This window comes from Trichosurus vulpecula, chromosome 3, assembly GCF_011100635.1.
Source record: "Trichosurus vulpecula isolate mTriVul1 chromosome 3, mTriVul1.pri, whole genome shotgun sequence".
Taxonomy (NCBI): domain Eukaryota; kingdom Metazoa; phylum Chordata; class Mammalia; order Diprotodontia; family Phalangeridae; genus Trichosurus; species Trichosurus vulpecula.
Genome location: NC_050575.1, coordinates 91,599,081 through 91,616,423, shown reverse-complemented (window position 1 = coordinate 91,616,423; position 17,343 = coordinate 91,599,081). Strand labels below are relative to the sequence as shown.

At 44.2% G+C, this 17,343-nt stretch overlaps 1 protein-coding gene across 2 annotated transcripts in view; it reads left to right on the top strand.

The window, feature by feature from the left end:
* Positions 1 to 869: 869 nt before the first annotated feature.
* ABLIM3 (actin binding LIM protein family member 3) overlaps positions 870 to 17,343 on the top strand; it is a 173,943-nt gene continuing 157,469 nt past the window's right edge. Inside the window, exon 1 of one of the 2 annotated variants that reach the window (XM_036748987.1) lies at positions 870 to 1,371. In XM_036748987.1, coding sequence (XP_036604882.1) covers positions 1,359 to 1,371 — 13 coding nt within the window. In that variant the 5' untranslated portion in view covers positions 870 to 1,358. The remainder of the gene's footprint in view (positions 1,372 to 17,343) is intronic. The other variant, XM_036748986.1, reaches the window with a different exon arrangement.

Genomic DNA, 17,343 nt, shown 5'->3' with positions numbered 1-17,343 from the left:
TCAGTCTACAGCAAATACAAAATGAAGAAGTGGAACCTGCAACCTAGAGGCCACATGTGGCCCTCTGGGTCCTCAAGTGCGGCCCTTTGACTGAATCCAAACCTCACGGAACAAAAGTTTGGATTCCGTCAAAGGGCTGCACTTGAGGACCCAGAGGGCCACATGTGGCCTTGAGGACTCGAGGTTCTCCACCCCTAGACCGTTAGACTGAGTGATCTCTAAAGCCCCTTCCAACACTAGAGGCTGTGAGGTTTGTGGTGGGATGGAAAGTGCATAGTTGGAACCCTAGCTCTGTTACTAATAAGGGGCATGACCCTGGGTAAGTCACTTCCCCGTCTCTGGCAGTTTTCTCAATTTCCAAAGGAAGGGGCCGGCCTAGTTGGTCACTAGAGGTCCCTTCCAGTTCCAAATGTTATAATTTAAGTGTTTTGTAAACCTAAGCGCTTTAGAAACACGAAACATTGCTGTTATACTTCCCGGTAGCCCCAAAATGCCAGTAGCCTGAGAGCATCTCATTGTATCCAGCAGGTGGCGGGCGGCAGCTGGCCATCCCCCGCTTCCCTAGGCACTGGTAAAGCAAGAAAACCCTGAGGGAAGGCTTCTTCCCCGGGTCTCCTTCCCCTCCTCTTCTGGTCCCCGTTCCCTGGCAGAGTCCAGACCTCCCGAAAGCATCCCCTGCAGACTCTCCAGGCACGCGGCGAGGCGGGGCGGGGCGGGGCGGGGCGCAGAGCGGGCATTCGGGGCTCCCAGCGTCGGCCGGCAGCCGAGTTCTGGGGCTGGGCGAGGACCTCGCAGCCGCGGCTTGGCTTTCCTTGGACAGGAGCGGGGCTGCAGCCTGGCTCCCTCCCTCCTCTCCCTCCCTCCCACCTCCCCTGCTTTTCCCTCCCTCTCAGTGGTCCACACCCCCTTGGAGCGCTCACAGGAAAAGTCCAGCTGGAATTGCTCCGCATTGCACGGTAGAACCCTGGAGCCAGCGAGAGCGCAGGCAAGGCGCCGGGGCAGCGGCACTCAGTCGGTCTGTCTGTCCGCGGGCCTGCATGCCCTGCCTGCCAGCCTATCTGCTTGTCATTCATTGCTTCTGCCTTTTCAAGATTGAGAGCAGTCAGGAAGCAGAGAGAGGCAGACTGGGGGCAGAGAGGGCATACCTGGGATAGAAAAGACCACGGGATCATAGGATTTAGAGCTGGAAGAAACCTTGGAGATCATCTCGAGCCCTCTCCCCGCGAGCCCCTCCTCTACCCCATCTCTCCACCGCCCCCTCCCCCCCCCCAGGTGAGCACTGGAGCAAAGAGAGATCACATTTAAAGAACCGCCTTGGCCTCTTTGTTGAATGAGAAATTCAGAGCCAGGGCGTCACCATGAACACCAGCAGTAAGTACATCTATCTATTCCTATTGCTTCTCTATGGGAACCGGGGGTGTTGGGGTGGAGGTGGAGGGGAGGCTGCGTTGGCTCTGACTGAGGAGCAGGAAGAGGCAACCCTGCATCTGCAGGAACCATCCACACCCAGGATCCTGCCTGCTTTTGTTCCTACGGGGGAGATGAGGTTCAAGGCAGGCCTTTCGGAGCAGGAGGATGCCACCCATCTCTGACAACTGCCCTATGGGGCACTTGGTCTGCCTGGTAGTAGATAGTAGTGCCTGGGTCAATCTATTGTCCAGATGCGAGTGTCTTTAAAGAGCTCTCTGGGTGCTCTCTTTCCCCATCCCCAGGCCCCTGCCTGGGTATAAATAGGCAAGAGCAGGTTGGTGGGTGTGTGCAATGGTAGCCAAATGTACAGTATCCCAGGAAGATCTCTCCAAAGGCCAGTCTGGCTCTTACAGTGTTGGATAGTAATAATAGCAGTAACTCACATTTCTATAGTAGTTTAAGGTTGACGAATGCTGGATGGGGGTGGGGAGGAATGACTGTATTTAGAAACTGATGGGAACGTGAGAAGGGAAGCAGGCACTGTCTGTGAATCGTCCCTGCATACCCCAGACGACAAATGGTCTGCCGGAGCTGGCTCAGACATCTTCCTGCCAGATGGATTGGGTGGGACCTATCTTTGCCAATTGGTTTACAGCTGTTGGAAAGCGCATGAGCAGCTGGGACATAGTAGAAAACACTTCCAACTAGTAGGCAAGAGAACTGGGTTCAAGTGCTGACTTGGTTGCTAACTCGCTGGCGTGACCTTGGTCAAAACCCTTGTCTCCTCCGGCCCCCTCTATTCCTCTTCGATTAAAGGAGTGGTTTCTACTAGATGGTTTCTGAGGTCCCCTCCAGCTCTGTCCACCTATGAGGAGACTGCTGAATACTCGGGTCATGAGCCCAGAAAAAAATCATTGTATGAAGCTGTGTCCTGTGGAACTTATTCTCCATCCAGCTGGACTTTGAAGCTGTGGTCATAGAACAAAAGTCCATGAGACTGAAATTAAATTTATGTTGTCCCCTTCCTTCTGTACGTGGTGGGGGGGGACGCAAAGGAAAGCAAGAATTTCAGGGTTCTTTATGACCTCAAAGTTCCCTTCCAGCTTAATGATTTTGTAATCCTCCCAGATACATGTCCTGGATTTTACTTGCATTTGGCTTGCCAGTCTGGGCTATTGGTTTGGCTCTGGGGTAGGCAAGACCAAAGGTTTGAGGTGGAGTCTTTTCCTGGAGATTTTTGCCTTCAGTTTTTAATAATTAGTGCAATATGGTATAGTAAAAAAAAAAAGGCATTAGAATTTCCACCTGTGCCAGTGATTCTATTCAGCATCTTGTCAGTTTTTCTGGAAGTTATTTTCCATTGGAGACTCTTCATCATGTGTAAAGAGCAGAAATGTGTATGCACGAGAGGTTTGGTTAACAGAAAGAGAACTGAATGTGCTTTGAGTCCCAACTTCATTTCTTAGTGGCTGTGACTTTGGACAGCTTAATTCACCTCTCTGGGCTTCAGTTTCCTCATCTGTATAATGGGGATAATATTGGACTGCTGATCTGACTAAGCTGTGAGGAAATTGATTTTTAAAGTGGTAAATAAATATGATACTTTATTATGGTTGAGCTTCTGGATAACCCTTTGAAAAACAGGACTGAAGGGGTCTTTTTCATTCAGGGAAGAGAGGGACAAGTGGTTGATAATCCCTTTAGTAAAGGACTCCCTAGGGCAAACCTTGCATATGTTTTCTCTACCCAGAGTTCTTCTACCAATAAGACCAAGAGTTCCATTCTCTTTTTCTACTTTCCAGGTTAGCTGTGTCTAATGGCCAAAACCAGGGATAGGCAAGGTGAGTGTCAGCCTAGGGTGCAGCAAGTGTGAGGGCACCATGAGGGTTATATTTTACATGGATTTTTTAAAATGAAGATGGTTTAATGCTAGGGGAAAAATTAGACTTGTATTTAAGTACCAGCTCTTCTACTTATAAGAACCCTGCCTGAACCTTAGTTTCTTCATGTATAAAATGAGAAGATTAACTGAGCTGAAGGGAGCCTTATTTTATAGATAGGAAACTAAGGCCAAAAAAAAAACCTGATTTACTTAAAGTTACACAGTAAGTAAGCGGCAAAACCAAGTCTTGTGACCCTACGTTCAATGTACTTTCTGCTGTGTCATTGGCTCTACGATCCCTAAAGTATCATTCAGCTATTTTGTGATATCAAGTGGAATATTATGATAAAGACACAGAGCCTATCATGGACAATAATACACAGGACTATTATTAGTATAGATGAGTTTTGCGATTTTCAAATCCTGCCTAGAATATATTCATTTCCCTTCTATCTCCTGATGATTCCCACCAAAATCAAAATAATCAGGTACTTGAGTTGGGAGTGATTTCACAGAGGGAATTTCTCTTCAGGTAAGAGTTAGACTGCATGGCCTCTGAGATTCTGAAGAAAGTGGGGCTTTGGAGAAAAGGCAGCTCTAGGAAAGAAAAACAAACAAAAAACACAGATTCTTTCCTTGGTTCTACAAATAAACAGCTTTTCTCTATATTTGAATTGTCCTGGGCAAGTCTGTGTGCACGGATTTGCAGAATCATAGAGGAATCTATTCCAGTTCTAACCTGTAATAGTGTCTTTGAAAAGGGCTCATCCAGACTCTGATAGAATACCTCCACTGACTGGGAACTCATTACCAAACTCCAATTGTAGCTTCTGCCTGGTCCGTAGTCCCTGTCTCATCATGATAGAAAATTTATACCAGCCAGAAGGGAGGTGTACCACAATGGAAAGTCTTGGAATTAAAAGGCCAGAGATTGAATCTGTCTCTGACACTTCTTTGCTTTGTATTGGTCAACCAGCCTCAGTTTCCTTATTTTTGAAATGGGTTCATTCTTGATTGTGTTAAGTAAGTCCTTTGTAAATCTTAAAGCCTTACAGCTTTAGCAAAATTGTTGTGTTGTTATTATCTGGAATACACAAAGCCCTCCCTTAACATCCTGGGGGAACAAAATGTTTTTTTGAGAAGTTGGTCTATACTCAGACAGGGTTGGGTCATGTTCTAGTCTCCTCTGGGTCTCTGTCCAGATGCCGGTATAACTAGAGGAGGAAGACACAGAGGTGTGGCCTCAGGTCTTCAGCAAAGGACTGTCTGGCTGGCAGGTTTGTAGCAACACGTTTGAACTGTTCAGAATCCCAGTCTTGATTGACGGCCTTGAAATACAAGGGAAAAGCTTCTCTAAGAAGCAGAAGGAGGGAGGTGAGGGTCCCCACCATTATCTGCCCTGTTTGCACCAGACCTAGACTGTGCTGTTAAGTTTCAGAGACACATTTTAGGGACGAGTTGAAGCATGTACTGAGAAGGGTGATCAGGTGAGAGAACAGGGATCTTTGTCATACAATGATTGATTGAAGGAATTTAAGCTGGGGCAGAGAAGATTTAGGGAAGATCTGATTATCTTCTAAGGCTGTCATCCCTGTCCTATCCCATTTCTTACCCCCACTTATCCCCTCTCCTTAATTTAGCAAATAATTCAATTGCCACCTACTATGTACAAGTCCCTGGGAATACAAAGTTGAAAATAATGCAGTCCCTGGCCCTCTAGGAATTTACAGTATGATGGGGGTGGTAGGTAGGATTAGTATAGAGATAGGTATCTATGCAGCCAAAATAGATGGAAAGACCTTGAGAAACCGTATAGCCCCTTGAAGGCACCAAATAGAACATGATAAAGGCAGAGGAGGATTCTAGACTATGCACAAAAAAGATAGCTTTCACCTGGGGGATGGGGGTGGGGTGGCAGTTACCAAGGAAGAGGATGGTTTCTCCATTGAGAAGGCATTTGAGCTGGGCTGAGCCTTGAAGAAAGGGAAGGATTCCTCCAGCATCCGAAAAAAAGATGTGCATTCTGGGGGCAGTTCTGCATGAATGTACAGGAAAATTCAGGACAGGATTGGGGAGCAACATACAGTCCAATTTGACTGGAATATGGGGTGCAGAAAGGAGATGAGGAGAGGAACTGGATCTGTGATTGCACTGATAGAAAAGACTCTACATTCCAGTTGCCTAGAGCTCTGAGAGATGAAGTAACTTGCTTAGGGTCACACAGACAATTATGTGTCGGAGGCAGGACCTGAACCCAGTTCATCCTGGCTCTAGGGTGAGGTCTCTGCCCAACATTCCACACTATTCCCATGGAGGAGAATAGAGTGAAATAAATTTGAAAAGGTAGGTTGAAGTCAGATTGTTAAAGGCTTTAAATACCAGATGAAGAAGTATTTTTTTCTTTGTCCTTGAGCACTGGGGAGTCATTGAAGGATTTTGACTGGGGGAGTGACAAAGTCAAATTTATGGATTAGGCAGAGTGTGAAGGATGGCATTGAGTAGGGAGAGCCTGGACAGACACAAGGAAAAAGCTTTGATGCTGCCAGCTAGGTGGTGCAGTGGATAGAGTGCCAGACGTCCAGTTAGGAAGACTAATGTTCCTGAGTTCAGATCTGGCCTCAGACACTTAGTAGCTGTGTGACCCTGGACAAGTCACTTCACCTTGCTTGCCTCAGTTTCCTCTTCTGTAAAATGAGCTGGAGAAGGACATGGCAAACCACTCCAGTATCTTTGCCAAGAAAACCCCAAATGGGGTCAGAAAGAGTGGGAAAGATTAAAAAATGACTGACAGTAACACTAAGTCTAAAGGAAAGAGAAAAGGGAGGATACTGGGTCCAAAAGGGATGGTGACTAGACAAATTAAATGTTTATCATGCTTGGCTTGGGCCTGAGATGTACTTTCTGAGGAGAAAAGTGGGTGGGTACGTGGCAGTTTGGGTGGTTTTCTCCCATTCTTTATATCTCTTCTCACTTCTGGAGTTCTTTACTCCTCTCTGTCCCCTGTTCCCATAAGAAGTACACTCCACCCCAAATTTCATTTCTGACTTCCTTTGAAGTATGGCGTATTCCTACATAACCTCTCCTTCTACTACCCTCCCTCACACTTCCAGAACTCCCTCTCCCTCCCGGCATTTCAACCAGGCATGATTACAGACTATAATAACTGGGCTATACAGATATCTATCCAGTCCAGCCCGCTTATTTTACAGAGAAGCTTAGACCTAGAAAGAGAAGGGATTGGCCCCTAATCCTTCTAGTTCTAAATCTCTGATCTCTCTTTCCTAAAGGGAAGAAGCATCGGTCACTGTCTCTCCCCACCCCCACTACTCTTTTTTTTGAGTGAAAAAGTATTAGACACTTGCTATGATCCAGACACTGTGCTAAGCACTAGGGACACAAATATTTTAAAAGACAGTCCAGCCCTGATGGAACTTGCACGCTAATAAGGGAAGACTATTCATAAAGGGAGTGGTGACCAGATAGGGGTGTTTTGTTCTGGGGAGAAGGAAAGAGAAGTGGTGGGGGATGATACTGGCAGAGTCAGGCAGATGGTGAGAAATGTCCGGGGTGAAGGACTGGAAGGAATACGAAAGTGAAGTATCCAGTAGATGGGTGGTAGGCCCTGAGTGGGCTAGTTTGCAAAGATTTTATTAATGCTTTTTTTCTTTTGCTCTCTTTCTTTTTTTTTATTTCATTGTCACTTCCCAATGCTTTCTCAGCCCCACACCCATGAAACTCTCCCTTGACACAAATAAGCACAGTCAGACAAAATGCATGCCTCGCTCCACTCCTCTGTCTAGTCTACCACCTCTCTGCCAAGAGTTGAGAAGCGTGCTTCAGCATAGGTCCTCTGAGGTCACCATTTTCTAGCCTGGAGGCTGAGGCTAATCTTTGTTCTTCAAGGAACAATATCGTAGGATTTAGAGCTAGAAAAGACCCTAAAGATCCGACTTCCTTATTTTACAGATGAAGACAAGGGAACCCAGAAATGGTAAGAGACTTATCCAAGGTCATACAGGTAGTAAGGAGCAGAATTGGGATTCAAAACCAGATCTTCTAGCTTCAGACTAGTGTTCTTTCCAAAACATCACCTGGGCACTACAGGTTCTCCCTGGACAGTACATTTATTCCGATTATTTCATCTGTCACCACTATGCACTATCCCAATTCTCTGTCTCCAGCCCTCATCTCTCTTTTGAGTTCTAGCCTTGTATTTTGAACTGTCAGGAATCCCAAGGACTCACAATGGAAGGTAGAGATGATTTGGGGCCAGACTTATGGTTTCATTAATATAGGGAGCTCCAGCGAGGAATTTCCTGTGCTTGTGCAGGTTGGGACCTTTTCTTCAACTTATGGCTTTGGAGAGTTTCCTAAGAGGATTTAGAGATTAGATGACTTGCCTAGGACCATACTGATTCTGTCAGAGGCAGGAATTGAACCCAGGCCTTTCTGGCTCTGTGCCAGGGTAACATAATGGAAGGAACACTGGACTTGGAACCTAAGGGATCATCTTGTCCTTCTCGGTCATGTTACAGATAGGGAAACTGAGGCACATATGGCATCAAGTGATTGGACCAAGGTCACACAGCAATGAGTTGAATCCAGATGTTCTTAGTTCTGAAACCAGCTCTCTCTCCATACTTAAAGAAAGTTTTTTTTTTGTTTTGTTTTTTGTTTTGTTTTTTACATATCCATGACCCTCTTCTGTTCCCCCGCTTCTTCTCTAGAAATTTCTTGTTTGGCTGTGCAAAAGTAACACTGATTACATTCATTTACTCAAAGTGTTCACTGTTTATGCCTGATTACCATGCAGCAGAGAAATGATTATGCATGTCATTAAATAGGTGTCAGATTAATTTTGCTGTGAATTTCAGTTGATTACAACTCTAAGCTCCATTTATGTGGGGCACAATCATTGTGGAACAGAGTAAAGAGATCCTGAAGCGCAGGGCACTGGCCTTAGAACTGGAAGACCTAAATTGGAGGCTTAGATTTGCTGCTTACTAGCTATTTACTTTCCTTCTTTGCACTTCAATTTGTCCATCTGTAGAATGGGGATAGTAACGATGGCATTACCTACCTTGTTATGAGGCTCAAAGGTTTTAATGTATGTAAAAAGTTTAATATATGTGCTCTTCAGATGTGAGGCATATTTCTTGTTTTCCAGAGAGTTCCTTTTAAACCACTCATCAAGGCAGATCAGAGGCAATGTAATATAATGGAGAGGTCCTCGTGGCACTGGGAGCCCCGAGACCTGGGTTCTTATCCTGCTTTAGAAGTGGAACTCTACTGTATGATCTTGAACGCCCAAGCAACAAGCATTTATTAAGCACCTACTATGTGACAAGCACGGGCACCCTCTCTGAGCCTCAGTTTCTTCTCCTGTAAACAAGGCATAGCACTCAGTCTCTTCCATCCCTGCTACCCTTTGTTCTGTGATCCGAGGACCTTTCCAATTCTGAAATTCTCTGGGCTCCTGTAAGGTCTCTCCTCGCTCTGATGTTCAACAGTCCTTTCAAGCTCTCACATTCTGTGCTCCGTTCCTGATGGAGTCTGGGGAGAGAGGGCGGAGAGATGGGATGAAAGGAGCAATTGAAGAATAGTCGGAAATGAAGATAGAGTGACTCTCAGATTGACAGTGTGAGTCGATGGAAAGATACTCAATTCGTACTCCAGGTTTGGGGAGCACATTGATTGCCTCCAGCAGGATGTGCTCCAACCATCCTCCCTCCTGGAGGCTTTGGCTGCTTCTGCCCAAGGTGGGACTATTACAACTAATCCAATCCTCCACCAGGAGCTGCTGACCGACATTTTCTGGGTGGTCGTTGTACACTCAAACAGCAGAAAACAGTCACTTCAGATGTGGGAGTTTCTTGTGGTTCTTATGACTTGTCTTTCCTGACTGTTGTGATAATATTTCACTGTTCATATTTTTAAATGATTTGTTTTATTCTTTTGCTCATTTACAAAAACACTTCCCCAAGCTGACTTTCGGCAGGAATCCGTTCTCACCTATGCTGATGGGGGGGGGGGGAGGGGGCGGGGGCGGGGCAGGAAACGGGTGGTGGGGGGAAGGAAAGGGGACAAAGCTGAATAATGTACAACCTCTGCTCCCATGGAGCTCACATTCTGGTAGGAAAAATGGAAACGTGGAAAGGGCACTAGACTTAGAGTCAAAAGATCTGGATTCTGATCCTACCACTACTATTCCCTCATCGGTGGTCTTGGATACTCATTTTCTCTCTCGGGTCCTCAGTTTCCTCATCTGAACAATGCCAGGTCTGGCCTCCATCTCCAAGGTCCTTCTTGTGAACATAGGCCCAAAATGCCAATTCTGTAAGACAGAGTGAAAGAATAACAAAAGAGATTCAATGTACCAGAGTAATACAAAGGATAGGGAAATCCCATTCTATTTGTAAGTGATAGGAAGGGGGAGGCTGAAGAGGGCTTCTTGGAGGAGGTGACATTGGAGCTGAGGCTGGAAGGATAGATAGGAGTTAGACAGGCAGAACTGGGAAGGAAAAGCATTTCAAGCAAGGAACAGGTTTGTTAGGGATAGATGGCAGAAAATTATGGGATGTATTGAAAAAAATGGAAAAAAATTGGAAAAAATGTAAGACATATTGGTAAGTGCTCCACTTCGGCTAAAGCATAAAGTACAGGAAATAAAGTAATTGGATATAAGGATGGAAAGTGAGGTTGGCGGAAGAATGTTGTATGAGGACCACAATAATGCAAAGTAAAACAACATTAAAAGATTCCACAATTCTGTTCAATGCAAGGAATAATCTTGAGGTGTAAAATAAGGCATACATTTTCAGCCAAATGTTGATTCGTTTTGCTTAACTATTCTGATTTGTTACAAAATAGGGTTTGATTAGGTGGGGAGGGGGAGGAGGAGAGAATCATTGGGAAGTGATCATATTTTTTTGAAGAAAGGTTGTAGTCAAATTAGGAAAAACCTTAAAGGTCAGTTTTGACTTTTTTTCCATGAATATGGACTTTTATTTTGTAAATAATTAAGGAGGACTGGGGGGATGTATTTTTCTTAAAGCAAAGATTTCCACAATCTGTCCTCAACCTTCCTTTCCAGCTTTTACTTATAAAACTCCCCTTCACACACTCTGCAGTCCAGCCTAGACAACTATCTGCCATTCTGTGTATCCCTACTGCTTAGCACAGTGTCTGGCATACAGTAGGTGCTTAATAAATGTTTGTTGATTAAGTGGCAGCCTCCCAGCGTTCCTTTCTAGCTTTTTCTTGTAAAACACCCCTTCATGAACTCTGCATTCCAGCCAAACTGGAATACTCTGTCACCCCAAATGTCATCCTCACAGAATCTTAGTTGGTGGGCATCTCAGCAGTCATCCAGCGTAATCCATACCTGAATTAAGAATTCTCCATACCACATAGCAATAAATGATAAAATACCTGAGGCCTTCCAGTGATAAGGATCTCAATGCTTACTAAGGCCTAACATACTCTCTTGGGACAGCTCTAATTGCTAGGACATTTTTCCTCACATTTGGCAGAAATCTGCCACTCTGTAACATCCACCCCAGGCCAAATATCTCTCTTACGCATATTATTGTTATTCAGTTATTTTCAGTTGTGTCTGACTCTTCATGACCCCATTTGGGGTTTTCTCAGCAAAGATGCTGGAGTTATTTGCCATTTCCTTCTCCAGCTCATTTTACAGATGAGGAAACTGAGGGTCATTCAGGCAGTAGGAGTCTGAGGACAGAGTTGAACTCAGGAAGATGAGTCTTCCTGACTCTAGACCCAGCATTCTGTGTACTTCACCACCTACTTGAAAATGCCTATCATTTCCCTCTCAAATCTTCTCTTCTTCAGGCTAACACCCTTTTCCTGACCTCCCCCATCTTCCTTTAATTGAAATTTTCTGATCTTCTCAATAGTCTCTGTCCTCTAAAACCATTCCAATCTGTCAATGCCCTTCTTAAAATACGGTGCCCAGAACTGAACATGATACTCTAGTTTGGGCTGACCAGTGTGACAGGACAACAGAGCTATCACCTTCCTCACTCTAGGAATAATGTCTCTGTTAATACAGCCTAAGGTCACTTTGAGAGATAGTGTGGCCTAATGGCTATAGAGCTGGCCATTGGAGTTAGAAAGATCTGGGTTTGAGTCTTACCTTTGACAACTGCTGGCTTTATGACCCTTAAGGCACTTAACCTCTCAGTGTTCCAGAAAACTCTATAAGATTATCAAATTGCAGAGTCAAGTCATGAATTTGTGTAATATAAGTATTTTCAAAGGTTTGGTGAAACACTGAAAGATGTGATCATGGAAATATTCAAAGTAAAGATGTGTCTACTTAATACAATGTCTACTTAATACAATGAGAGGCACTTCAGTAAGGACATGAAGGCAAAATCAGTGCCTGCCTTCAAGGAGCTCACAATTTGATAGGAACAACTTTGTACAAACAGGAGAATTTTGAGATAATTTCAGAGGAAAGACACTAACATTAAGAAGGTCTGGGAAAGCCTTCTTGAAAAAGGTGGGGTTTTGGCTGAGATGTGAACAAGGTCGGAGAGACCAGGAGGCAAAGGTGAGGAGAGGGGAGAATTCTGGGCATGAGGGATAGCTGGTGAAAATGGATGGGGTCCCATGTTTAGTGTGTCTTTATTGAAGAGCAGCAAGGAAGCCAGACTTCAGAAGGGAACTAAGGTGCGAGCTATGGTGATAAAGGGGGGGAGTCGCAGGAAGGAGTTCCTTATAACAATGGAACACAGTTTTGCACAGAAAAAGAGGTCATGAATTTTGTTTTTACTTCCATATTATTCTGTTGTTGCTGTTTAGTCATTTTTCAGTCATGCCCAACTCTTTGTGACTCCATTTGGGGTTTTCTTGGCAATGGTTTGCCATTTCCTTCTCTAGCTCATTTTATAAATGAGGAAACTGAGGCAGGCAAGGTTAAGTAACTTGCTCGGGATCACACATTTACTAAGAATCTGAGGCCAGATTTGAACTCATGAAGATGAGTCTTGCTGGCTCCAGGCCTGGCACTCTATCCACTGTGCCACATAGCTACATCCACATTATTCTAGCGACTCATTTACCTTAAATTCCACTAAAATCTCCAGGCCTTTTTCATACATAGTATTGTCTAACCCCATCTTCTCCATCTTTATTGTGTCATTAAACCCCAAAGTAGGGAGGACATTTATCCCTGCTAAATGTTAATTTAGTAGATGAAGGATCATCTTTCTAGTCTTTTTAGCCCTTTTGGGGTCCTGCTATGTCCTGCCTCCATATGCCTTTTCAAACAGGCTGCCCTCTGTTCATGTCCATCCTCCTGCTCCTTCTAGGTCTATTTTCAAATGCTGCCTCCTCTGTAAAGCCTTGCCCTACCTCCACCCACCCTGACACCTACAAGTGATCTTTCCCTCCTGAATCTAAGTCATCCTTCTCGAATTCTTGTCAACTTGTACCTGGGGTACAGGTATCTCTTTACTTCTGCAGTATTCACCCCTCCCATGCTCCCAGTCTCCAAACTGTGAGCTCCCCATGAGAGGTATGAGGTTTTTTTTGTTTAATCTTTGTACCTGTAACCCCTAGCACAGTATCCTAGTCAGGGCTTGATAAGTTGCTATTGAGTTGAAATTTGGTTCACTTAGTAAGGCTCCCTGGGTGATGTTGGAAGTTCATCCATTGTTGGACTTTTGTTTAATACATACTGTCCCTAATAATGGGGGAGAAATGGGTTCAGCCTGAGAGTAATAGGAACTGTTAGAAACATCTGCATTGTCACCAGTTTCAAAATAGGCGTGGTTTTGTTTTTCCTGATAGAGCTGATATGTATAATTTAAGTACTTTCAAAGGTGCAACCAAACACTTAGAGTGATAAAGACATGCCCTGAACCTACCCTGTCCTTTCTGAGTGTCCTCTTTACAGAAGAATAAGATTAGCCCATCAGAACAAGTAGGGCAAGGCATGGTCTCTCCCCAAGCCTCTTTTTGGCTAATGCTTCTGGGTCAGTAACTAGCAGTGTCAGCTGGAAATGTGCCTCCCCACATTCTTTGGCATGGGATTTTCATCTTATTGCCCTCACTTCCATATATATAGGGCTTTAAAGTTTATCAGGCATTTTCTTTACTATGGCCTTGTGAGAGGAGTAGTATATCTATCTATCTATCTATCTATCTATCTATCTATATCTATATCTATATCTATATGTGTATATATATATATATCATTATCCCCATTTTACAAATGAGACAAACAGTAGTTCTATGCTCCCAGTTACCACATGAAATCCTGCTTAATGGTGATGGATCATCCTGCTTCCTGGGAAGGTGACTGGATCTGTGGAGGAGAATAGTTTTTAAGTCCAGCCTAGCTGTGTCACCCCAACAGGGTGTTCCTTGTCAGACAGCTTGCCATAGTGGAAAGATCATGACTTTTGAGTCAGATGACCTGGGTTCAAATCTCAGCACTGCCATTTATTGTATCTTTGACTGTGGGCAAATCACTTCGGTACTCTGAGCCTTCATCTGTAAAATGAGGAGGCTAAAGACCCTTCAGCAAAACAAACCCAGATTGTGTGTCCTTACTTTGCTGGTTGACCCCCTCAAGGGAGGTTGACATCACATCCTGTTGCATGCAATTGGGGCCAAAATTAGGGCAAGCGTATCCTGTCCCTATATCCTGGAAGGTGGCTTTGTTTCCAGGACAACTGGGGAGGGGGGTGGGAAGGAGAGGTAATAGAAGTCAAGAGGCAGATCCAAATGGGATATATTTTGGGGAAATTTGAGCCAGCTCCAGGTCATCCCAATTCAAAGGTCCCCCTGGGAGGCACTGGGTCCAAGATTGTTTTAATAACAACTGACAATTATAGAGGGCTTTAAGGTTGACAAAACATTTTATAGTGTCCTCATTTTTATCCTCGTGACAACAGGTATTATTATTTCCTTCAGGAAAAGTCAGCTTCAGAGATATTAAATTATTTGCCAATAGTAACACAGCTCGTAAGTAACCCAGGCAGGAATGAAACTCCCAGTCAAGTGCTCTCTCCCTTATACCCCACCATCTTTGATACATGGGATATCGCCAGGGGTCAGGGTTAGTGAAGCAAACTAGGAGACCACCTAAAATGGGCCACTGATGCAACAGGACTTCTGTTTGGTGGAATAGGGGACACCTTCAGCCTAGGGTTCAGCAGAGTTCAATGTGAGAACCTGAATCAGAATACAGACACTCCTTTCAACAAAGTGTTGGTAGCTAGAAGGGCGTCCTTCTCTGCTGACTTGTGGCCTGGTGTAGATGTTTCAGAAATGTACTCCTAGCACTATGGAATCAGAGAATTTCAAACGGGGAAGGATCTCAAAGTGCAGTACCTCAACTCATACCTAAGCAGAAAGTCTCTCTACTATATCCATGCCTTACAGGAGGTCAACAGGACTTGACTTGAAGACCTCCACTGAGAAGAGGTATCTATATATTATCTTCTGAAGTAGTTAGAAAAGACACAGGCATCTAATCATACCTTAATCTGAACCAAAAAAATATCTCTGTAACATCTCTGACAAGTGCTCATTCTACCTTCATTTAAAAACCTCACCACCTCTCAATAGCAACTAGAAGGGACCACAGAGATTATCTACTCCCCAAATAAGAATTCCCTCTATTATATCCCTTACAACTGGTCATCCAGTCTCTACTTAAATATCTCCTTGATAGGGAACTTACTACCATACAAAGCAGCTGGAAAGAATCTCAGGAGTCATCTAGTTCAACTTGTACCTGAAGCACAATTTACTCTATAGCCTTGTTTGAACACTTCCAGCTCTAATTATTAGAAAATTCTTTCTTATATTTAACAGAATTCTGCCTTCATGAAGCTTCTATTCATTGCCCCCATCTCTGACTTCTGGGTTCAAGCAAACTCTTGACTCCTCTTCTGTATTCAGCACCTTTGTGTTTATCCAGCTGAACTGAGAAGAGTGAAAGTAGATTTTGGTAGGGAAAAAATGAGTGAGTTTTCTAAGGCTGAGAGGCCACTCTTCCTTTGGTGTCCTGGGAGGAGTCGGTCAGGACCACCACAATTGTAGGCAGCTCTTTTCAGACCACCTGGAGGGAGGTTTCTTCAGAGAACACTGGCCATCATGGGTTCTTTGTTGCTGCTCTCCCACATCCCATCCCCATCAATGGAAGGCAATGTGGAAAGAGGGCTGAACTGAGGGTCAAGATATCACAGGATCATCATGGATGTAGAACCAGAAGAAACTTTAGAAATCATCTGGTTCAACTCCCTCATCTGACCGAGGAGGGAAAGGAGACTGAGACTGCTTAAGATACTTGTCCAAATTCACATATTTGACAAATGGCTGCATTAGAATTCAGGCTCCAACTCTGAATCTCTAACTCCAAAGCCAACCCTCTTTCCCCTGAACACAGCCTGCTGCTTCCCTGTCCAGGCTCTGGCTCTTCCCTGTTCTACCCTGGAATCTTCCCCAGTTCTAGGCCTCAGTTTCTTCATCTACAGAATGTGGGATGGAGTGTCCTAGAGAACCCTGAAGGTCCCTTTTAGAATTAAATCTGCAGGCCCTATATTCTTCTCACATTCCCTAAATCCTACCCATGCACTCAGAGCTCGAGACCGCTGACAGATATATAACATTATACATCACATGTAACCGCTAAACAATAGCAAAGACTCTATCTTCAGTTCTATCAACATTTATTAAGCGCCTACTGTGTTTAAGATCCTATAGATAGTGACTCATACCCAGAACTTACAAAACTGATAAGGGGCAAAGTTGGGTTCAAATTACAATGATAGCAAAGAAGAGAGTAACTAGGTGGCCAGGTGGATAGAGCACCTTGCCTGAAGTCTGGAAGATTCAACTTCCTGAGCCCAAATCTGACCTCAGACACTTAGTAGCTGTGTGACCCTAGGCAAGTCACTGAACCTTGTTTGCCTCAGTTTCCTCATCTGTAAAATGAGCTGGAGAAGCAAATGGCAAACCACTCCAGTATCTCTGCCAAGAAAACCCCAAACGAGGTCATGAAGAGTCAGAAGTGACTGAACAACAACAAACAAAGAAGAGGGAGATAAAAGCCTTAGGTTCTTAATATGAATTTCTTTGCACCTGTGCGCTACCAGAGCGTTCGCTTCAAGATAATTGACTTTTTTCATCATAGCAACTTATGGAGTAGGAAGGCTTTGTTCTACCTACACTGAGGAAGTGAGAGATGCTTAAAATAATTTGTGAGCCAGTGATTCCTTGAAAGTATAATGATGAAAATCAAAACAATAATAACTGGCTTTCAGATAGTGCTTAAGGCTTCACAAGGCACTTACCTTACAACTCTGGGAGCTAGGGAAAAAAAAACAGTAACAAGAATAGCACACTTGCCGTGTGCCAGGCACTGTGCTAAAGGCTTTACAGTCATTATCTTATTTGATTCTCACAGCAAGCTTAAGAGGTAGGTGCTATTATTATCCCCATTTTACAAATGAGGAAACTGAGGCAGATGGAGGTTAAGTGACTTGCCCAGGGTCACACATCTAGTAAATAATTAAGTTAGAGCCAAGCTTCCTGGCTCTAAATCTCATCTCTCAGAGAAATGTGCATAGATGTCATACATGAAACATAGAACTTCTAAATACAGCTATGTAGAAATGATATAGAACTCATATGTGGATTGCAGTGGAGAGAGGGCTGCATTTTAAGTGAGAGAATTTGGATGATCTTTGTTCCTTACTTTCCTCACATGTGAGTTTAGGGATATTGGTCTCTGGGTTTTCATTTTTTTCATCTGTAAAATCAGGGAGTTGAACTGGCTGAGCTCAAAGGTCCCATTCATCCCCAACCCTTATGTTGTCATGATCTCATCAACCAAGATATTTCTGTTATTAAACTACAGACTCTAAAAATCCTCACACTTGCAGGAAGTTCTGGGGTCCCACGTGAGTGACCAGAAGCTCCTTAAAGACAGACACTGGGTCTGATGCTTGTTTGGCTCTTGGGCTTCATTAGAGTGTCCAGTATGAGGAGGTGCTAGCTCGGCTCTTTTC